This window comes from Penicillium longicatenatum (genome assembly GCF_028827895.1).
Source record: "Penicillium longicatenatum strain IBT 33135 chromosome Unknown contig_6_segment0_segment0, whole genome shotgun sequence".
NCBI classification, from domain to species: Eukaryota; Fungi; Ascomycota; class Eurotiomycetes; order Eurotiales; family Aspergillaceae; genus Penicillium; species Penicillium longicatenatum.
This window is the reverse complement of record NW_026643123.1, coordinates 2,955,330-2,977,387: the sequence shown is the minus strand read 5'-3', so window position 1 is coordinate 2,977,387 and position 22,058 is coordinate 2,955,330. Positions and strand designations below refer to the sequence as shown.

Sequence of the window (22,058 nt, the reverse complement as noted above, 5' to 3'; positions counted from 1 at the left end):
CGCATCATGGCGGCCGTCAATCAGAATATGTTCGATGCTAGCATCACCACGGATCGCCCCCGTGGCGCGTCGTTGATGGTGCTACCGCTGAACCTAATTGCCCAAATCGTCACTAATGTCAGCTTCCCCCCACACGTGAAAGCCCGAAATTACTGACGAGATGCGCAGGTCGAAGATACAAGCGACCTCGCCCGTTTATGTCGAACATGTCGCGTTCTCAACTACATGGCGCTGCCACAGCTATACCGAAGTCTGACGCTCACCTCCTACGACAAGATCCGTTATCGCGGCGACCAGCCTGAAGGAATCGGAAGTGCGAGTCCGTTCACTATGGGACTCAACGCAGTTATAACGCGCCCGTTTGCGACGCTTGTGCAGTCAATTACCTTGCGCGGAGACTGGAGGGAACATGATTTGGAAGAATATGCTCGAGTCGGCCGTGTGCCAGACTCGTCGATGTTGCTGAATATTGCGGTCCGGGCGGCGATAGACCGCACGACCGGTTTGGAGAGCTTCAGCTGGGAACTGAACACCAAAATGCTCGATACCGTGTACGCGGGCCTAACACAACTTCCTCGACTCCATTCTTTAACAATACGATTTCCCTCCACCCGCCACCCACAACCTACGCATGTCCTTCCGCCCATGCCGCATCTCCGCTCGCTAAAAATCACCGATATCGACCCTCTTTGCTACCCGGATGATATCGCGACCCTTCTTTGGAAGAGTAAAAAGTTGCGCGAGCTTAAGCTTCATTGGTCGCCCCGTATGCGGATTGCGCAAGAACCGAGTATTTCTCTGCACAGTTACTTCCGGAAAAGTATCGCAGCAAAACAACCGCTTGCTGTTAAAAAGCTTTGTTTCCAAAATTTATATGCTTTCCACAGTGAGGAATTCAACCTTGCATTCGACCCGACAACCGTAGAAGATGTCACGTTCCTGAGTGGGACGGATAGTTCCGGGTTGATGAATACATTCGTGGAGCAAAGCTGGCCGACGGTGCCACCGCATAAAAAATTGAGGATCAAGTCTATTCGGATGGATGCCATCTCAAAGCGAAATTCAGAGTTCCTGGGGAATTTCAAAGGACTCGAGCGAATGTACTTTGTGAATGTTACTTCTGAAAACCCCGACTGCCTCAACTCTCCTCGACTGACAGATGCGTCCGCTGCCTCAGCGCTCACACCCCCCGTGTCCGAGAATCCCCACGGTGCCAATGGCACAACAGCCGCTTCTCCTGCCACCCAGGCTTCTCCAGCCAGCCAACTGAATTTGGCGTTTGGCGGAAGGGATAGTTATCTGTCGACTGTTACGATGAATCATGGTGCAACACTGCGCCATCTACTACTCTGCTCGAAATGGCCTCTCTCCACTGCCATGGTTGCACGTCTTGTTCATAGCTGCCCAAATCTAGAGCAATTGGGCTTAGCAACGGACTTCTCAAGCATGGAATCTCTCGGCATGCTAGTTCCTTTCCTGCGAAAACTGGTAGCGCTTCGGCTTCTGATCCCTGCTGGATCACCAGCTCCTCAAAATGGTCCACCTCGGGGATCTCAGAATAGTCCGATAGACCCTACAGAGAATCCATTTCGGAAAGCCAAGAATTTCCATGCCAAGGCCTTTTCCCCCTCCGCGAAATGTGTGAAATTTGCCCCAGAAATCGAGGAACACATTAATAGTGCACGCAGTCTGGCAGACATTGTGGACCTAGATGACGAGACATTGATCGAGATGATGAGTTACGACTTAGCCGAAAAGAAGATTTTCGGTAATGTCAAGATTGTTGGAATGGGCTGGAAGGTCTTCCAGATGGGAGACTTCTACAAAGCCCCAATTCCTGTTTATTACGAAGATTCCGAAACTCCTATTGCCGGGACACCAGATGAGAACCTCTGCAATAACCGTCCCAATGGAGGCACTGGCACACCAGATCAACCAGCCTCAGCTTCAAAACCTACATCCCCTGCCCTCCCCTCTGAAGCTGTCGCTGCACCATCGTCCGCGTCTAGACCCCACCCGCCTTCATCCTTAGGGAAACGCACAAGAAACGAAGAAGAAAATGGATATGGGGATGCACAGTCATCACGACATCCATCTGAACTCCGTGAACTGCCGCCCCGAATACAAACGTGTCACAGCTTTCCCACCATGACCGAAGATGGCCAAATATGGAGACGCCGTTTGAAACGGGTAGGCTGGGACGTGGTCAAACATTGGGAGATCTGGGCGCTAGATGCACAAGAGATCTAATCCCGCCAGAAAAAGAATTACCAAAATCCTGTCTTGTCTTAGAATGCCTTTTACCATCTCTACTCTATTCATTTTTCATGTACATCGTCGTTATACATGGATGGCTCTGGCGATACAGGAGTTTGCAGGGCAATTGTTGTTGTTCGGGGCTTTTTTGGGTCTTTTTGCTGTCAAGTTGGCGAATACCGGAGTATATAGGCTTTGATGGGGATTGATTTTGCGGTCACCTAATGGTCAGCGTGGACCTTTGGTTATCATAGGTCTATGCTTTGATTTGAGTCGGAACAGTCTATAGATACCTTCAATCTCAAGTTGTTAATGCCGCTAGATGAGCCTTGCTGTCTATACCCCTTGGCCTCGTCAATCACAGTACAAATACATCAAAATAAGATCAAAAAAATTGCCAATTGATCACCAAACTCATCCAATCACTCGCAGATATGACGCAAGGGCGTTGTGTATGACTAGCAAACATGTCATTTATATCAAGCTGGCTGTTTCAAAATAGACAGAATACAAAATGATAGGCGAGTAAGATCAATGAAAGGCTGAGGAATTAGAATAGCTGTTTATATAGAGTAAACGGACATACCTGTACGGATTTGCTGTGGTTCGTCCAATGCGCGGAGGATGAGTGGAGAAGGCAGTCTTGAGGCTTGAGATTTTTTCAAAACAATTTATCTTATCTGCGGGCAGCAGGTACTCCGTAGACAACCTCTGGAAAAGAGTCGGAGTTAAGAGAATCTTAGAATAACAGAATCGAAAAAGAAAGAAGTACGGATCCACATTGCTTAATCTTTTGGCCAACCAGCTGCTAATTCGATGTAGCTCGACCGCCACCTCGGAATTGATCCCCAATTTCGGGGTTTTTTCCTCATGGGGGCTGGATTCCACAGAGACTAAGTCCGTATTCTCACGTGTTTCAAATGAAGGGCTGCTTTGATTGGGCTCTTATGGAGGCATCGAAGTGGATTTTTGGCCTTTTTGGCTCTCTTAGACGCCTTATATGTTATACCACGAAGTATATGGGCAGTTGCAGAGACTGTAAGATTGAAGTGACACGCCTCGCCATGTGTTCACACAGTATAGCTTGTTTGCTTATCAATGTGAGAATCCAGCGCATCTAATAGCTTCACAAGATAAGCTCAAAGGATCGATTGTACGATAATCTAAGTCGCCAAGAGGGGGAATTCCGGTGTAGAAGCCCTCTGGCATCTTTAAGATGTCCTGGCTAATCCCGGACTGCGCCGGTGTACATCCTTAAGCTTCCCTTTAATTCATTTATTTTCTGTTAAACGGTTGAAGCCAGGATGTCTCACAGTAAGAACTAAACCGCTCAAGCGTGTTTCAGGACGCATTTGAAGCCCTAAGAGACGACACCTGAGATATTCCTCATCACGAGCATTTCAAGCTCGGCTAAATCATCAAAGCTCTTGAAAAACAACACTGGATCGACCCTGCATTGGCACGGGGTATTAAGTTTAAGTTGAATTAACCGACTGAAGAAAGCACCCCGCATTCCCAAGGAAGTTCGAACGCCTTGGCGCAGTCACCAACATGCAGCAAATCCACCAGTCGGCGGCTCTGTTTCAGCCCCGACGCCATCGTCGGATGTAATGCACTTGTCGAGGACGAACCCCACATGCGGATTCACTCATTTGGGTCCTGAGTGAACCCTTTGGGACAAGGCCGATCACCCGTTTCGTGACATGCCAAGGATTCTATTTCCACGAATGAGTCCCTATCCGATGCTGACGCAAAATTGGTCGGAGCTAGTGTAGATAAATAGCCCGAGCTGCCCTATGCCTCAATTTTGTGTCTCGAGACGCATCCAAATTCTTTTCTTTCACAGCAAGTAAAATGGCTTCTCGGCATTTGGCTCTCCCGGTGGCGCTGTTCACGGCATTGGTGCATGGATATGCAAGCCCCGGTGCATGCTCAGGACAGTGCGTTGTTTCTGATCCGACGCTGATCCAGAGATCTTCGGATAGCAAGTATTTCCGCTTCTCTACGGGAAATAAGATCTCGTATGCTAGTTCGTCTAGCATTGCCGGACCGTGGACCAATATTGGATCCATGCTACCTGATGGATCATCTATTGATCTGGATGGCAACACTGATCTTTGGGTGGGTTGATTCAGACCTCTAACTTCCTTCAATGCCAGGATCTGACTGATGGTTTACTTGTACTGATAGGCTCCTGATGTTCACATCGTCGACGATCTCTACTACGTCTACTATGCCGTCTCAACATTTGGTTCGCAAAACTCGGCTATCGGTCTAGCAACATCGAAGACTATGGAGTCAGGTTCCTGGACTGATCACGGATCTGTTGGCGTTGCTTCTTCCTCGTCGAAGTCATACAATGCCATTGATCCTAACCTGATCGACGTTGACGGTACCTACTACATGAACTTTGGCTCTTTCTGGAACGATATCTACCAGGTCCCGATGAATTCTGCTGCAACCAAGGCATCGGGGTCTTCGTACAACATGGCCTACACCTCGTCTGGTACTCATGCTGAGGAGGGTGCATACATGTACAAGTACGGTAGCTACTACTACCTGTTCTACTCTGCCGGTATCTGCTGCGGCTATGATACTTCGATGCCCGCGAGCGGAGCAGAGTACAAGATCAAAGTTTGCCGTTCGACTTCGCCGACTAGTGGATTTGTGGGTTCTCCTTTATATGCAGTTAATGTGTCTGTTGTTAATTCATCAATTAGGTTGACAAGTCTGGTACCGCCTGTACTAGCGGTGGTGGTACCGTTGTGTTGGAGAGCCACGGTACTACTTACGGACCTGGTGGACAGTGAGTTTTTTCCCCGAAAGATTCTCGCTACTAGTACTAACGATAAATAGAGGTGTTTACGATGATCCCACTTACGGACCTGTGCTTTACTACCACTACATCAACACCGATATTGGATACGCCGATAGTGATAAGCAATTCGGATGGAATGCCATTGACTTCTCTAGTGGATGGCCTGTGGTGTAAGGGATGAGCACATGGGGCTTCGTATCTGCTCGGGTGTTAATACCTGGCATGTTTTATTATCTGCTTATGCTTGAGTCAATTTATATCCATCAATCGTGACTCAAGATCTTCGATCACGGGATTCAAAGTCTTAGGTGTTAGAAACGTCAACACCATGTTTGTATATTGGACTTACATCAGTGCATAAATTTAGACTTTGGCGATAATTCACTCCCTGCATTGTCCTGGGCATAACACATTTATCATCAAGATTGGGACGTTTTTATTTCGATTTTGCGGAATAGGACCGGGATTCGAAGGTCTACATCGTCTAATGAGACAGACTCGGAGAAGACCCTTTAGGTATATAGGGCCGATAGTATACTTATTACGTACTATGCCAAGGTTACCCGATTGCATCTTCGATTAATACGAATACGAATGTCTAATTGAGCAGCAACTAGTGAGAAATGAATAGGTTTTGTCATTGATGTTTACCTGGTAAGCCTAGCCGTTATATACACCAATGCCGCATTATCCCAGTGACAACGACCAAGCGCTGTATTTGACAATCACTGGACCAAAAGACTCTTGCTGCAGGTTTAGTGGGCTCTTCGGCGGAAGCCACCAGCACCCGACGGACCAAATCCAGTAGCACCAGGAGCGCCACCATCAGAACCAGTAGGGGAGCCGCCAAAATCTCCTCCAGAACCAGAGCCACTAACATCATCAGTACCACCACCAGATTCAGCAACGCCACCACTAAGATTCCACCGGAATAAGATTTAACAGAATTTCACATCATCAATCCAGGGCCAAGAAGGAATATTGATTTCCATCCAGTCTCCAGATGGCCCAGAGGGACGTGCAGATCCAGATGGGGCCGTTGGTGGCCCTTGAAAGGAGATTTGCCGGAGATTCAAAGAAGGCCGTTGGAGTAATGATAGATCAAGTACGGAATTCACTACTGTTGTCGAGAACCTTGGTCTGGTAGATAGGGATCAACGGCTATACGAGCGAGTACGACCTGGGTCACAATTTACATTTTAGGATAACATAGCCATAGATACAGTTACCACGAGTCGATATTCAATAAAAAAGGCAGTGGTCTTAAGTTCATGGGCCCAGGTTTGAAAGGTCCAAATAGTCAAGGGGGGAAAAGCCAACAGGACATTGTGACGACCAGGCCCTAATCCCCTAGTTGGCATAAACAGTCAAGCGTTGAAACTCATAACTGACGCCGATGTGCAATGTAAATCAGAAGGGCAATAAAAACATAGAAAACATGCCAAGAACTCCAGGTTCCATTCCGGCAACTTTGCTCTTGAAGCATTGAAGGGAAGTCACGGAGGCAAGAAGAAAAAAGAGATGTGCACGTTCTAATCGTTTGCTCACGGCGTCTTCAGAACTGCAGTTGCAGTCCGTATTATCTTAATCAGTGAGCTCCTCAAGTATTGGTTCAGACCCGGGTTTTTGGTCTTGGCTTGACTTCCGGGGAATGTCTAGACCGGCCTGCTCTGCAAGCTCCTGGTTATTGCTTTCTTGGCTTGCAATGTTCTTCTGTGCATCCTCCACAATTTTGTCGGCTTCACTCATGCCGCGTGAGGCTGGGTCGCCATCCACGCCAATATGCTCGGATTTTTTGTTCACCACATCCTTTACGCGGTTGGAGTCGAGTCGGATCACCATGCAGGACAGGTTGTCGGTACTGAAACGTGCGAGTGCGTGTTCGACCAGGAGCTTCGAGGCACGCTGTGCGTCTTGAGTATTTCTGATAAGATCGACGGCCTCTTGGTCGGTGCAGACATCCCATAGCTAGAAAAAGTGTTAGTTGACTGAAACATAAAATATTTTGATGGTGGGCGTCAAACTCACTCCATCGCAGGCAAGAATGATAAATTCATCCGCATCGGGCTGGATGACAGTCTCAGTGGTGTAGGGGTGCCCTGTCACCAAGTCTTTGAGATAAGCGTCGCCCAGAGCTCGGGTGACCGCTAGCACGCCATTGACACGGTTGTTAAGGATCAGACCACCGGCATTGGCAATGCGCTTGCCTTCATTCTCATCGCTTCCCTTGTGGTCATACGATAAACGAAGAGCTTTCCCGTTGCGACACAACACGATTCGTGCATCGCCCACGTTGGCCGTGTACAAGACCCGCTGGCGAACGGCGTTTTCTTGTAACTTGGGAAGGGCCGATCCTCCCATCGGCGTGTCTTGGGTCGGCGTTTCAGCAGCCTCCGAACTATCGTTTTTACTCGCAGACGCAGCGGCCGGGGCAAGAGCGGCTGAACCGGTGGCCGAGTGTGAGCTCGGCACGCGGTCCTCCCAGCGAAGCACAGCGGTCACTGCAGTACACCCACTGTTCTTGACTGGTAGTTTTTCCAGCTGTTGATCAACACTTGTGAAGGTTTGATCGAGAAGCTCAGGGACAGGTGCGTTAGGACTTTTCCGCATAATCTCCTCAAGGATCAAATGCAGCTTCTTGCCACACCACTCCGCCGCAAAGGTACCAGCATGCCCGTCGAATATAGCAAAGTAGCCATTGTCTGTTTCTACCACGTTTGACAGCTCTCCCGAGCGGGAGTCACGGGGGGGAGAGGTGCCATCTAAGTCGGGCGATGCATTCGGGGCCGGGGTGCCTAGGAAGTTGTACAGGTATGCATGCGTATCTTCCATAGTCCGACGACATTTTCTATTCCGGTCTTCTGTGACGCCGACTCGGAAGGATGATTTTGCGGTAGGGCCTGATTCACCTGCGGAGTTATTGTACGACCCTTGGGGAACACTCAAGGCTGGATCCATCTTCCCAAGCCTCTGTAGCGGGCTGTCTGAACTTTGCGGACTGCTACTAATGCCCGAATATTCCTTCACGTTTGAGTTGCCCCCGTTAAGACTCAAAGAGTTCCGGGCGTTGCTGAAAAAGCTAGCAGCCTTGTTGACAGTGCTACTGCGACGACGCTTGTCCTTGTCAGCCGCGGGGGCCTGATCGTCGCTCTGTCGGCGAGTGAAAAATCCGTTGCTAGGCGGCGAGAACCTCTTGTCTCGAGGACTAGCGTTTTCCGGCTGGAGGCTCGCGTCGTTGTAGGACCCCGGGATCGGGGTCGGTTCTGTTTTGTCTTTGGGTGGGCTCGAGGCGCCACTGAACATTCTGTTCAGCAACCCACCCTGCGAAGAAAAGCTGCGACGCTTGTTTCCTGCCAGCTTGGAGGGATCCTTGGATGACACAAGGAATGCGGGAAATGGGCGGGTTTGAAGATGATCGGAGGGTGAATGATGGGGGATTCGGTGATCTGACGTAGTGTGTCCACTCGAGTAGAAAAGCACTGGCTGAGTATCCAGAAGCATGTTAGTTTAATATTCGACAAGCCCAACAATACAATATCAAGTCCAAACACGCATGACAGCAAGAACGAGGCATGAGGCAGGTGGCAGAGGCAATCAAGTGATGTTTCGCGGTTTTGAACATGATCAATGGAGGGGGGGCCAGAGGCGAGTGACCTCCAACATTGTATGGGGGCGGGCGGGCAGTAGGATGAAACAGCGCGAGAGCCATTGTATAAATAGATGAAAGGGAAGGTAGAATGAGATGAAGCTATCGCGAAAATAATACCAAATCAACGCGATCTTGATCACTCTTTAGGTTGCGCGACTGATCGATCTCTCGGAGCGTGGCCCAACCCCACCCGACGGAACCTCCGGGGGTGACAATGCAAATGAAGGGGAGGGTCAAGGATAACGTACAGGATGAATGAGTATGGAGCGGATGGCTTGAGTAACAGAAGGATCAGAAGGATCGATGATGGAAGAATGAGAGAGGAAAGTGAGTGATGCGATCCGGATGGGGAATACGATCCTAACTCCGCCCCGTGGAGCCAAGAACGGAGGAGTGGAGCTATTCAATGCTGGAGAACGTCACTATGGTAAAGGTCCCTTTCTAGGACGCTGGAACTTCGGAATACCTCGAACTAACAACCTTCTTGAACCTCTCCATACGAAATGCGTTGTATTTACTGCATTCGCTGTGTTTCGGTGCTTGACCTGCGGATCGGGCGATCCCCGTCCCCCTGCATATGGATCTTACGTGGAGTATCTAATCAATTATTGGGACTAGATTTCCTATTTATCAATCCTCTCTACTGAAACCTCGGCTTCCTTGCTTTCAAATGTAAATAAAATCATATATGGGGTTCTTTTCGATAATTAACGTGATCAGAGGCTTAGGGTACTACCAGATGCATGTTGAGATTGCCTTTTGCATATGCTGGCATAGGTCAGTGCAGGAAATCGGTAAGTGAACATTGGATGAACATCCCATTAACGGTATGAGGCAAGGCTTAGTATTGGAATCCAGAATATATTATCCAGGAAATGCTCAAGTGACTTCTTAATCCCCTTTACACCCACGAATTGGGTATATGGAATCCAGAAAAGTGTGACCAGAGCCAGCATTTTTTACGGTCATAGATATTTGCTTGAAAGACAATTATATCTACAAGATTCACTCGGTAGAATTCTATTATTATTCCCAATTCAAGGTTCTAATACTACTTGATAGAGATAAAGATTCCAAACGGATTCATTACTAGGTGTTTTCGCACTTGTTCAGACTCTTTATAGTACCTGGAGCACCTGGTTTGTATAACTATGTCCACTTTTTCATGTTCCCCAGAAACGCCATGCTGTTACTCAATTAAGCATTGACCTTGTACATACAAGCCCGATTGTATCCCCTGCGCCAAGAGAAAAGACAAAGAAACTACCATGAACTAAAGTCTCCAAAGCCACCTGTACCTTTCACCTTCTTACGAGCAGGTTCCGGAACAGGCTCTTCATCAACAAATTCAACAATCTCATCTTCTTCTCCACGGTCGGCCAGGGCAGCCTGGAGATACTTTCCAACTCCGCTGGGAGCACTCTCGTTCGGTTGAGCACCAGGGCCACGCACTCGCTTTCCTGTCCAAGTCATGCGCTCGTCGTCCACACGACGAGTAGTTTCATCCTCTTCCATGGTAGGAGTACCATTTTTGGCCTCCTCTGCACGCTTCTGGTTGAGGAAATCCTCGAATGGATCCACAAACACGGTGACTTCCTTGATACGAATTTCCGGGATAGGTCGGTTAGTATTTGCTTCCACCGGGTGGGTTTCAAGGGCGTTGAGCGTAGTAGATGACGGCGTGGGATCATCGATGAGCCGGCCAAAGACAGTATGCTTGCGATCAAGGTGAGGCAGGGCTCGGTACGCAAAGAAAAACTGACTGCTGTTGGTATTTTTACCCTTGTTGGCCATGCTCAAGGTGCCTCGCGCGTCGTGCTTCAATGGCCCATCGAACTCATCAGAAAAGTATTTGCCCCAGACACTCTCGCCGCCTCGGCCAGTGCCCGTAGGATCACCGCCTTGGAGCATGAAGCCTTTAATGTTCCGATGGAAGGTGACATCCTTGTAGTAACCCTTCTTGGCAAGCTGGATGAAATTCCACACGGCCTTCGGGGCATATTCGGGGTACAGCTCCAAATTCAAATGACCTGCAGTGGTCACAATGCGGGCATAACCCTTACCCTTTACTCGACCCCGCTTCAGCATGTACTCCTCCTCAGATAGAAGTGCTAGCTCCGCTGAGGTATGAGGAGTCAGTCCAGTGCTGGTGAAAGAGGCTGCAGCTTTGCCAGTAGTAAACCGTGCGGCGTTGTAGGGTGTAGGCTTTCCAGGTTGAGAGGCTCCCGGTTTGGTGGCCGAAGTCACAGCCCCTGTCTTGGAGTGTGCTTTTGAACCAGCAGAGCTAGCCTCCTTCTCTGCTCGGTCCGCACGCGCTTTTGCGACAGCTTCCTTGGCTTTCAAGATCTTTGCCGAACTTCCCAGCGCATTGGTATTGACACTAGCGGAGGCCTGTTGCTCCTCCAGAAATTCCGTCTGGCCCTCTTTCAGGTAATTGAACGAGCTAAGATCACGAGATTCGATATTTTGTGGATCTTGTAAGGTGATGATGTCTTTGCGGCTGAACTCTTCGTCGGTAACAAGATCGCGCCAGAGCTTCCCCTTGATATTGAGGCGTTCGACAGTGTCCCAGGAGAACACATTTCCCGTATTCCGTAGCGCGACAATATGGGTATTATCCGTTAGGACCTTATACGTCACCGGATCAACGTACTCGCCCTCCTCATTCTTCGCGATCGTAAGCTTGACGAGATCGGAGCTCTTCAGCGGCGACCCATCGACTGGGTTTGTCCCGTGCTTCTTGATCCATGGGAGAATATTGGTCAGGTCAAAAATGACACCTTTGTGTGTGCAAACCGGGTGGGCGAAGGGCTGGAGTGACAGGGAACAGAAATTGAACGGGAGGCGCTTGAATGCTGCATGAGGTCCACCACGTCTAGCCTTGCCAACACCAGCGCCCGCACTGGCTGAGAAGGCATCCTCCGAAGCCCATTCGGAGTGTGTGATCTATAATAATTTAAGAATTAGCTGTCATTCGAGAATACGATCGCGGGGATATTCCTCGGGATCGAGAATTTGTAGACATACGTAAAGCTTATCCGTTCCTAGGCGCGGTCATATTAGACTCTGGTCACAAATATTTGGTTTCGAGTGTATCAAGGCTTACCTTTTCCCATGATGGACGAAGTTCAATGTTGTCTCGCGCTTGATTGCAAGTCGAAAGATCGCGAGAATGACGCAGGAGGAACTAACTGTTCTGGGATTAGTGTCCCCGATATCATTGACACCTGAAAATAATGGTTTGCTTATCACGATAGCGCGCGTCTCTCCCCACGCGTTGTAAAAAAAGAAACTATATTGACCCGCACTTTTTCTAGTCTTTCATTCTTCCCTTGGGACTCCTGTTAATGCATGCTGTCAGAGCAAGGATCCGGCCAACAATTGTTCGAATCTTTCCCGCCAATTACTCACCCAATTCCTCTGGGTCCTTGAAGGTTGCCTATTCATCAGCACCACGACCTGTGTCGGAGGAAAGCGCGATGTTCAAGAAAGCTGTCAATGACCACACGGGAGGGACAACCTCCAAGCCCCTTCAATCCACTCTCCAATGTACCAATTCAACCGTTTCATCAATACCTCCCCCTCCTCCCCAATCAGCGGGTGTCAAACGAAAAATCGAGATGACCAATGGTGGAGGGTCGACTCTCGGCTCTCTCCACAGCACCGTTTATTTTGACGAAAACGATTTCGACGATGACTTGGATCTAGATGATCTCGACGATCCGCTTCCGTTTCCTGCGCCGATAACAACATCTTCAAGGCCAGGCCCTGTCACTTATCCCAAAATCCAGTCGGCACCAACCGTAGACAGCAAAGCACTGCCAGATGTCACATACCCCGAGCTACCACCCGCATCCCAGGACCATGCCCCACCATCGAGTAGTGTCCAGATTCCATGGTCATCCTCACCCCCATCACATTTCCAACCGCCTTCCAAGGTGCGCCCTTTGCCGTGGCTACAAGGCAGAAAGGAGCCAAGCAACGATAATAAGAACAGTCTCATCACCCCTAAGCGTACGAAGCCTACAGATATTTGGAACAAGAGTGCCAGCGCCATCAAGGAGGAGCAGAAGGAGTTAAGACGGGAATATAAGAAAACCCAAAAAGAAACAACGCAAGATTTGGCATCTCAGAACTCGTCAAGCAACAACAAGTCTCTCTCTATTTTCCTCAGCGACGAACAAAATTCCGTGCTTGAGGCCGTTGTTGAGCGCGGCAAAAGTATCTTCTTCACCGGCTCGGCAGGTACTGGAAAATCGGTACTTATGAGAGAAATCATCAAGAAGCTGCGTCAAAAATACAAAAGAGAACCGGATCGTGTTGCGGTGACCGCCTCGACTGGACTCGCTGCCTGTAACATCGGGGGTGTCACAGTTCACAGTTTTGCTGGTATTGGACTGGGAAAAGAGCCTGTACCAGAATTGGTCAAAAAGGTAGGTACCCAACTTCTTGCTTGCAGAAGCGGCGTATTGGTGTTGACAAGTCGAAGATCAAGAAACAACAGAAGGCACGGAATCGCTGGCTGCGCACAAAGGTCCTCATTATCGATGAGGTGTCAATGGTTGATGGTGACCTGTTCGATAAGCTCGAAGAAATTGCCCGACTCATCCGAAACAATGGTCGTCCATTTGGAGGGATCCAGCTGGTGGTAACTGGTGATTTCTTTCAACTGCCTCCGGTGCCAGAGAAAGGCCAAGATGCAAAGTTCTCCTTTGCTGCGGCAACCTGGAATACAACCATCCAGCATACTATTCTTCTAACTCATGTCTTCCGTCAACGCGATCCGGAGTTTGCGGCGATGCTGAATGAAATGCGACTGGGTAAAATCAGCCCTGCGACAATTGATGCTTTCCGAAAACTCTCCCGGCCTCTCAACTTTCATGATGAGCTTGACGCGACTGAATTGTATGATCTGTATCTCTTCAGTTCATTTTGCTTTTTGACTAACGGTTTAATAGATTCCCCACTCGCCAAGAAGTCGAGAATGCCAATTCTGCGCGCATGGCCAGGCTGTCTGGTGAAATGATGACATTCACCTGCGTTGACAGTGGGACTATTAAAGAGCCAGCATGGCGCGACAAGTTGTTGGCTAATTGCATGGCTCCGCCAGTCATCAATCTCAAAAAGGGCGCTCAAGTCATGTTGATCAAGAACATGGAAGATACCCTGGTGAACGGATCTATTGGCCGAGTAGTAGCCTTCATGGATGAGGCAAGCTTCGACTACTACCGTACCAATGAGGACGAATTCCATCCCGGTGGGGACACTATTGGCGACGAAGAAGATAGTGCCGCTCGTGCACGAAAAAAGCTCAAGGCCATGGCCCACAAGGAAGGTGGCCCAGCCGCAATCACGCGAAAATGGCCTCTAGTGTGTTTTTCCCAACCCGATGGCACAGAAAGGCACCTGTTGTGCCAGCCCGAGGCATGGAAAATCGAACTTCCCAACGGTGAAGTGCAAGCTCAACGTCAGCAAGTGCCCTTGATTCTGGCGTGGGCTCTCTCCATTCACAAGGCTCAAGGTCAGACGCTACAGCGAGTTAAAGTTGACCTAGGCCGGGTCTTTGAAAAAGGACAGGCTTATGTAGCTCTGAGTCGAGCAACTTCTCAGGCCGGTTTACAGGTCACTCGTTTTGATCCACGCAAAGTAATGGTCCACCACAAAGTGGTCGAATTTTACGATAACCTTGTTTCGATTTCCTCGGTGCTCGGGCCGAAGGCTAAGAAGACCAAATCTTCGAAACCCGCCGAGGAGTTCGATGATGACTGTTTTGAGGTATAACTAGATGTACCGGGCCGAAGAATTCCATATGCAGGTATCAATGTACAGTACCATGGTGTTATCCTTGCTGGGCCATATGAGTCAATTAATGAACCATTTACTAACTTCCTGGTAACTTTTCGTGCTCGTGCATAATTGCTGCCAATGTCTATGAATTTCTGCCATGGGAGGTTAGGCAAAGACGGCGACTCCAAAAATGGCTTGGATGTATTCTCTTGATTTTCGGCTACTCGTGATGATTAGCAGCTACCGGGAAATACGAGATCCAACCCTTGGGAGAATCTAGGGCAATTTGCCATGCTTATTACATGGTGGAATCGTCGTAAGTGGTAGATGGCGTTAGCATAGTAGTACTTTGTAGCCCTAAATAATGGGGTCAAACTTGCATCCCCCACACCGAGTGCTTATCGATAAGTAATCGCACGTGACCCTTTCGGTCCGTGAAGCTGCCTGAGCTTTCTTCTCCAACCGCAACCCCTCGCTCTTCTCACCCAACAATCAGACTAAACTGCCCACATAACCTGATGATCCAATTGTGAGCGCATCACACTTGCGACATTAAGTGACCATGGCTTCTGAGTTCATTGGCTACTCCGTGATCGTGAGCCTGCGAGAACCACCTGGCGGGAAGCTCCAGGGCCAGGTTGCTAATGTGGTTGGACAAAACTTGCTTCTCCAAAACGGTATGACTTGAGTTATGATCTTCTCATTTGAGAATACTTGACTGACAGCTTTTCTCACAGTGACGCTTCTGTGGAATGGCCAACGTCTCCCCAGCTATTCCGTGGATGCCTCCGGAATCACCGACCTCTCTCTGCAAGAAAACAAACCACCTCTGTCGCAGCCACATAATGTGTCGCATGAAACTCCCAAGGCTCAGTCTGCTCAATTCAAAGCCCCTCCACAACAAAATTTTGTCGACCCGGCTATCCTAAGCTACTCTAAACCCCCTACCAAACCCGCCAACCCTCTCACCCAATCTCACCCGGTCCCACATGTTATTAGTCAAGCGCCTGCCCCAGTTGCGGCATCTTTGTCTGAGCCATTCAGCAACCTTGAACTGAATGTCAACACTGGCAATGGTGGGTTGCGAGGATCCTCGCAAGAGACAGATTTTCAGGCTGCACAGAACTTAACCCCAACCAAGCAATCCTCCAAGCGCAGCAGGGTTGGTAATGATGGTGGATATGTAGGTAAACATGGCGGTGGTGGCGCAAGCACCAATCCAAAAAGCAAAGGCTGGCGTCAGACTGCGTTTGTGGAGCCCGTAGGGCCGGCTGCCCAAGCATCCCCCGAGCATATCGTGCGGCAGCCGGGCGCCAAGCTTCGCAAGAAGAAGACGCGCCGCGCATACGCCGAAGATCATAGTGGCTGGGCCACCGAGGATGCAACCGACATTCAGGAGCTGGGTGACTTCGATTTCGAAAGCAACCTCTCCAAATTTGATAAGCGGCGGGTGTTTGAAGAGATCCGAAATGACGACACCACTGCGGATGAGGCCCGTCTAGTGAGCTTCAACCGTGTACCCAAGCCTGGTACCAATGACGGCAAGAACCTTCACTGGTCGGAGAATGTGCTTGATAGCCCGCAAAACAGTGATACCGAGGATGTCGAGGGCATAAGTGATGCCAGACATAGTAGTGAGAATATCTCCGGGCGTGACCGATCCAGAGCAACTGGACGGATCCAAACCTCTCGCAAGGGTAGCGCTATAATGAGCCAGCCTGTGATGCCGCAGATCAACGTCCTTGGTCGCAGCCAATTAAATACCTCTCGCACCACAAGCCCTCACCCGGGTCGGTCATCTGTGTCTCCTATGGTCGGCTCCAATTCATCCAATGCATCCCTGAGATTGACCACTACCAATCGCAGCTGCCCAACTGTGAGCCCCTTGCAAACACTTGAAGTTGAGCAGATTGCCGTAGCTGAGTTTGGTTTGAGTGAAGACATCATTACGGAGAATGCTGGCCGAGGAATTGCCGAGGCCGCAGTCGCTCTCTTGTCTAGCGATGCCGCTGCGCCGACTATATTGATCATTACAGGTAACCACCGCACGGGCGCCCGGGCTATCGCTGCTGCGCGTCACCTGCGCAACCGTGGTCACCGGGTGACTGTCTGCCTTCTAGGCCTTGAATATGAGAGTGAATTGCTGGAAAACTGCCGCAAGCAACTGGATATTTTCCGGAAGATAGGAGGTCGCGTATCAAAGTGGGAGGACCTATCAGCTCGTTTATCTACTTCTGACCTGAGTCCCGATTTGGTGATCGATGCCTTGTTTGGCATGCACCTTGCTTTTGATGACCTCCGAACCGATGATCAGGGTGTTGCCTTTGAGATGATCTCATGGGTGAACCGAAGCAATATAGAGGTGCTTTCAGTCGACATTCCGTCAGGCATGTCAGCCTCGAATGGTATGTTTCCCACTTATCAATAATTGTCTTCTATAGGATCCCACTAACACACCATACAGGTGATATCACTACGGTTGACGGTGGACAGCTCTGTATCAATGGCTCGTCGGTCGTCTGTCTTGGTGCACCAAAGACTGGAGTTCTCAACGCTCTACTTTCTGGTGATGGCCAGTCGTGGAACCTAAGTGTTGCTGACATCGGTATCCCTCAGATCGTCTGGCGAAAGTACGGCACTCGTCGTCGACATGGTATCGATTTTGGCAACCGCTGGGTGGTGACGCTGAGATACCAGCCTGCAATTGCTTGAGTGGGTGCTATGTGGACTTCATTCATTATGAACAGAAAATCATTCCTGGCGTTTACATTATCAAAAGGATTAGGCAAGGCTCAACTGTATATTATTATATCATTAGCGAATTCTCTCGGACTTGAATCCTCAAATGCAAAAATTAATCAAAAACAACAGAGGATCTTCAGCTTATTAGTGTTAATTACCACGCTAGATACTTTCCATGGGCTACGCGGCACATAAATTAACATGAAATAGGGCTTGTGTATCCCAAGTATCGCAGGCAGTAATAGCCAATGAAATATCATGATACGCTAAGAATACCCAGGCAACTATAAGAGACAACGCAGAGGCCGACGCTAAAAATCAGGCCGCAGTGTAAACCCCGTAACAGAGGGCATATAGTAGGAAAAGTAAAATGTCAAGAGATGCGAAGAAAGGGTCGTTCATCATCGTCGAAGGCTGTCCAGCCTAGCTTGAAGATCGTCATCATCCGCGTGGCCTCCACCACCAACAGCTTGTGCAACGCGGGTCTCCCCGACTGATTCCTTTTGTATACTGGAGGGTGTCTCACCGAGCTGTTTATTAGACTTGTCAGTATATCCGCGCCCGTCCGATCGTCTGCGATAAGGGACACAAACCGATTGGCCCAGGTCAACACCAATTTCATCCAAAACCTCCTTAACAATGTCCTCACCCTCCTCTTCTTCGCCCTCCATACCCGTTGCTTCGTCAATCGCATCGTCCATCATCTCTTGTCGCTCGTCCATGACCTCGTTCTCACGCTCGAACTCCATTGCAATGCGCTGCAATGCCGGGAGGTTCATCTGTCTATTCATGCTGCCGAGAAGCATCGTAGCTCCCTTCATGGATTGCATCATTTGTTCATTGCTCCGGACCGTCTAGCAAGGTATGAGTGTAAGCATCATTTGGAGGCCTATGGAGGGGGCGGGGTTATGTAGATCTGCCGTACCTGAATGCGCAAAGAGATGGCCTGTAATTGTGTGCGCATCTGATAAAACTTCTGGATGTATCTGTTTTGCCTCTATCAGTCAACGCCCTACAAGAATGAATGTCGGCAAAAGGAGATTGGCGTCACCACGCACCGTCGTGTTCGAACCAGATCCTTGGCTTGGATCTTGCATGCACTGATTTGACCATTCTTAGCGCTCTTCTTGATATCCTGCACCAATTTCTTCTCCTGATTCTCGAGCTTGGTCCGTTCTCGGTCGAGCTCGCGCTGTGTTCGGTCCAGGGCACGTTGGTGTTTGCGCAGACGCTCTGCGGGCGTCATGCGCTTACCAAACGCCCACTCGATAACCTGGGAGGTAGGTGAGCGGTATATACGGTATCCAAAAAATCATGGTCACATACGTTCATGATGAGGTCTGGACCAGTGATCTCAGAAGAAGTGATTCAGAGGGAAGATGACCGAGGGGAGGCTGCGCAGGTGTATTGGTCCTCTAGGCACTAGTTAATCGGTGACATCAATCATGTAAGATACCGTTCTCCGATAAAGTCGTAAGTTACGGGTCACATGCACGCCCTAAACCCTTTCAGGCACAAACGTCACCTTAACCTTGGAATTTGATTATTCATGGACATTTTCTTGCTTCTTTAAACAAACAAATACCCTCGGATGGCTCTTCCACACACCCCTTTTTCGTCATGAGTCAGGATTACTTCCCCGGCGAGGGCTCCTCCAGGTCCGCCTCGTCTCGCTTTGCTGGTGAAGAAGAGGAACGAAGTCCTTTTTCTCCCCAAGCCCCACCGGCTTATATGACCGTCGGCAATGGTTCGACCTCGGAAAGTGCAACCGCTTTGATGTCTTCCCTGGCCCATGATTCAGGCTATGGAGGCAGTATCGCGGGTGAGAGTGCTGCAGAGGCTGATTCGAGCTCGGCTTGGCGTGCCGGTTTATTGGAGGACCGACCAACCCCGATTCATACTCCCACGCGTCCTGGCGAGTACAATCCGGCTGGTAAGTAATGCGTAAAAGTATCATGGTGTTTAAGTGGAAATATAGTTGGCTAACGTAGCTCTTGTCGAACAGCCGAGCACGAGAAACAAGTCGTCGCAAACCATGTCCACCAGCTTCTCTAGTATGTCAACTGTCTCCATGTACTCTACAAATGTACAGCATGCTGATAAAGTACTTGCAGCAACTCAAACCGCACCAAACTTGCTCGATCGATCTCCCGAACTATCGAAACGTTGAAGGAACTCCAGGATATGAACCGCCAATGGCCCGCTCACTACCCTTCGGTGCAAAACGCGCAAAATGTTCCTTCGTCACCTTCTACACGCCCACAGTTGCAGCATGCGCAATCGGAATTTAGAACAGATGACTCAAGGCCGACAACTCCTCCTCGGCCAGAATTGAAGCGCGCTTCGACTACAATCGGAGAAGACTTGGGTGAATCGAGTGCCGCTGCTGAGCGCCGTACGGCACCCGAGCCTCGTTTGATGACTCCGCAAATTGCACAGGAATTTTCGATCTTGAAGCTGGACCTAAAGCTTGGCGCATTGTCTCAGGCCGAATTAGTGCATTCGTTGGAAAAGGCTTCGATCGCTGCCTTATTGGATGGGAGGATCAGCCAGAGTGTCAAACACCTTCTTTCTTTACGAGATCGTATTGAGGATACATCAAGCAAGGTCTTAATCACGGGGGATTTGAATGCCGGAAAGTCGACATTCTGCAATGCTTTGCTCCGACGAAAGGTCTTACCCGAGGATCAACAGCCCTGCACCAGCATCTTCTGTGAGGTGCTTGATGCTCGTGAGAATGCTGGAATCGAGGAGGTACATGCGGTCCACAAAGACGCTCACTACAACCGCAATGACGAGAGCACATATGACGTGTACGCCTTGAGTGAACTTGAGAACATTGTGGTCGACAACTCCAAGTACATGCAGTGCAAGGTCTATGTGAAGGATGTCAGGTCGATCGATGAGTCTTTGCTCAACAACGGTGTGGTTGATATCGCCTTGATTGACGCTCCAGGCTTGAATTCGGACTCTTTGAAGACCACAGCTGTCTTTGCTCGCCAGGAGGAAATTGATGTCGTTGTCTTTGTTGTCTCCGCCGCCAACCACTTCACCCTCTCGGCAAAGGAGTTCATTCTGAATGCCGCCCATGAAAAAGCCTATATTTTCATGGTGGTGAACGGCTTCGATCAAATTCGCGATAAGCAACGCTGTGAACGCATGATCCTTGACCAAGTGGGCAAACTCAGCCCACGCACCTACAAGGAGTCCGCTGAGCTCGTACACTTTGTCTCAAGCAATGCAATTCCCGTTGCTCCACCTGGAGCTATCTCACAATCTGGCTCTGGTGGGGGTGATGGCGGTTCAGATCCCCATGATGATGATGACGATGATGACGACACTGGCAAGGATAAGGGCAAAGGCAAGCAAAAGGAAAAGGAAAAGATCCAGGACTTCGAAAACCTGGAAGGAGCCTTGCGACGCTTCGTGCTTGAAAAACGATCCCGCTCGAAGCTCGCTCCAGCTCGGACTTATCTCTTGAACCTCCTTGCCGATCTCAACTCCCTTGCTACGGTCAACCGTGATGTTGCCCAATCTGAACTTACGCGAGTCACGGACGAGCTGGCAGAGCTTGTGCCTGCATACGAGAATGGAAAGAAGAAGAAGGGTGAGCTGATAGAAGGTGTGGACAGGGCCATCGACGAATCATGCGACGATACATACAACCACACTCGTACTACCCTGTCCAATACCATTGCACGGGTCTCTGAACAAGATCTAGGCGTTGAGTATCCTGGTCTCTTCTCAGCATTCCAATATGCTGAGGATCTGAAGTTGGCAATGCTGGATCAAATCTCTGCGGCCGTTGCAGGCTGTGAGGATTATGCCAGAGATAAGACAGTCCAGGGAGTTGGTTTCATTCAAAACATTGGTCTTCTACATGTTGGCGAGGACAAGTTCAGTGCGCTTAATTTCCGTGCGGACTTGATGTTCCGCAAGGGTCGTCGCCACACCTTCGGCCGACAGGTTGATACTGAGGTTGAATTCTTGGACTTCTTCGATGTTGCTGGTCTATGGGAACGCCAGGAGAAGGTGGCAGGAACCGGTGTTGCAATGACTGCACTTACTGTGGTGGGTGGCAGAGTCTTTGGTGGCTTCAGCTGGGTGGATAGTGCACTCAGCGCGATCAAATTCCTCGGACCGAACAACGTTCGCCGGCTGTTCATCCCCAGTGTCATTGCTGCTGCTGCTTTGACCGCGGCTTATATGCTGTCCTCTATCCCGTCAACTTTGCCTTCCCGGATCTCCCGGAAGATTGCCGCGGCCCTTGAGGAAATGGACTATGTTCACTCAAATGCAAACCGCATCTCATCTGAGGTGCGACGTATCCTTCGTCTGCCCGCCAAGAATCTGCAAACCAGCTTAGCTCAGGACATTGAGGACCTTGCCCGCCGCAAGCAGGAGGTCAGCAAAGTTAAGCAGGAGAGTGAGGTTGCCACCAAGTACTTCTCAAACCTGTACCGTGACAGCAGTGAGAACCGTCGCTCCGTTGAGGCTCTAGACCTCGATGGTCCACTTCCTGGTGCCATGGGTGCCTTTGACCCATGAACAAGGCAAATCATGTATTAACAGTCAACACTCTCTCGTCTCCCTCCTAATTATCTATTGAAGGATGTATAGCTCTCTGATGTCGTTTCCTTTCCTCTCCCTTCACGAATATCCCTTCTCTTTATGTGGTTTTTTTTTTCTTTCTCAATTTGTGATTCTACAGTCGTGTCTCAAGACACATTGTAGTACTACAGTTCTTTTTTGCCTTTGTATTACATGGCGTGTTGGTGTGCATCGGAGGTCATTCCAAGTTTAGCC

General features: G+C 49.6%; 8 protein-coding genes across 8 annotated transcripts; 5 read left to right on the top strand and 3 right to left on the bottom strand.

Moving 5' to 3' along the window:
* Nucleotides 1-6: 6 nt before the first annotated feature.
* N7484_009304 (uncharacterized protein) lies at nucleotides 7-2,250 on the top strand (the record flags this gene model as incomplete). Its single annotated transcript, XM_057119691.1, has 2 exons — nucleotides 7-117; nucleotides 169-2,250. 2 exons carry the CDS (start codon nucleotides 7-9, stop codon nucleotides 2,248-2,250), a joined length of 2,193 nt encoding a protein of 730 aa, XP_056969246.1.
* Nucleotides 2,251-4,110: 1,860 nt separating this feature from the next.
* On the top strand, nucleotides 4,111-5,248 carry N7484_009303 (uncharacterized protein; the record flags this gene model as incomplete). Its single annotated transcript, XM_057119690.1, has 4 exons — nucleotides 4,111-4,377; nucleotides 4,447-4,923; nucleotides 4,977-5,062; nucleotides 5,113-5,248. 4 exons carry the CDS (start codon nucleotides 4,111-4,113, stop codon nucleotides 5,246-5,248), a joined length of 966 nt encoding a protein of 321 aa, XP_056969245.1.
* A 1,410-nt stretch (nucleotides 5,249-6,658) lies between these two features.
* On the bottom strand, nucleotides 6,659-8,575 carry ptcG (type 2C protein phosphatase PTC1; the record flags this gene model as incomplete). Its single annotated transcript, XM_057119689.1, has 2 exons — nucleotides 6,659-7,042; nucleotides 7,103-8,575. 2 exons carry the CDS (start codon nucleotides 8,573-8,575, stop codon nucleotides 6,659-6,661), a joined length of 1,857 nt encoding a protein of 618 aa, XP_056969244.1.
* Nucleotides 8,576-9,986: 1,411 nt separating this feature from the next.
* N7484_009301 (PPIL2 family peptidylprolyl isomerase) lies at nucleotides 9,987-11,839 on the bottom strand (the record flags this gene model as incomplete). The annotated part of the gene is made up of 3 exons (XM_057119688.1): nucleotides 9,987-11,669; nucleotides 11,751-11,767; nucleotides 11,830-11,839. 3 exons carry the CDS (start codon nucleotides 11,837-11,839, stop codon nucleotides 9,987-9,989), a joined length of 1,710 nt encoding a protein of 569 aa, XP_056969243.1.
* Nucleotides 11,840-12,202: 363 nt separating this feature from the next.
* Nucleotides 12,203-14,504, top strand: N7484_009300 (DEAD/DEAH box helicase; the record flags this gene model as incomplete). Its single annotated transcript, XM_057119687.1, has 3 exons — nucleotides 12,203-13,156; nucleotides 13,213-13,628; nucleotides 13,682-14,504. The coding sequence occupies 3 exons, from the start codon at nucleotides 12,203-12,205 to the stop codon at nucleotides 14,502-14,504; spliced, it is 2,193 nt and encodes a 730-aa protein (XP_056969242.1).
* A 568-nt stretch (nucleotides 14,505-15,072) lies between these two features.
* Nucleotides 15,073-17,222, top strand: N7484_009299 (mRNA decapping enhancer EDC3; the record flags this gene model as incomplete). Its single annotated transcript, XM_057119686.1, has 3 exons — nucleotides 15,073-15,187; nucleotides 15,248-16,915; nucleotides 16,975-17,222. 3 exons carry the CDS (start codon nucleotides 15,073-15,075, stop codon nucleotides 17,220-17,222), a joined length of 2,031 nt encoding a protein of 676 aa, XP_056969241.1.
* Nucleotides 17,223-17,653: 431 nt separating this feature from the next.
* N7484_009298 (ESCRT-III subunit protein DID4) lies at nucleotides 17,654-18,584 on the bottom strand (the record flags this gene model as incomplete). The annotated part of the gene is made up of 5 exons (XM_057119685.1): nucleotides 17,654-17,782; nucleotides 17,846-18,106; nucleotides 18,178-18,238; nucleotides 18,311-18,525; nucleotides 18,579-18,584. The coding sequence occupies 5 exons, from the start codon at nucleotides 18,582-18,584 to the stop codon at nucleotides 17,654-17,656; spliced, it is 672 nt and encodes a 223-aa protein (XP_056969240.1).
* Nucleotides 18,585-18,872: 288 nt separating this feature from the next.
* On the top strand, nucleotides 18,873-21,800 carry N7484_009297 (mitofusin; the record flags this gene model as incomplete). The annotated part of the gene is made up of 3 exons (XM_057119684.1): nucleotides 18,873-19,185; nucleotides 19,258-19,306; nucleotides 19,367-21,800. 3 exons carry the CDS (start codon nucleotides 18,873-18,875, stop codon nucleotides 21,798-21,800), a joined length of 2,796 nt encoding a protein of 931 aa, XP_056969239.1.
* Nucleotides 21,801-22,058: the final 258 nt, after the last annotated feature.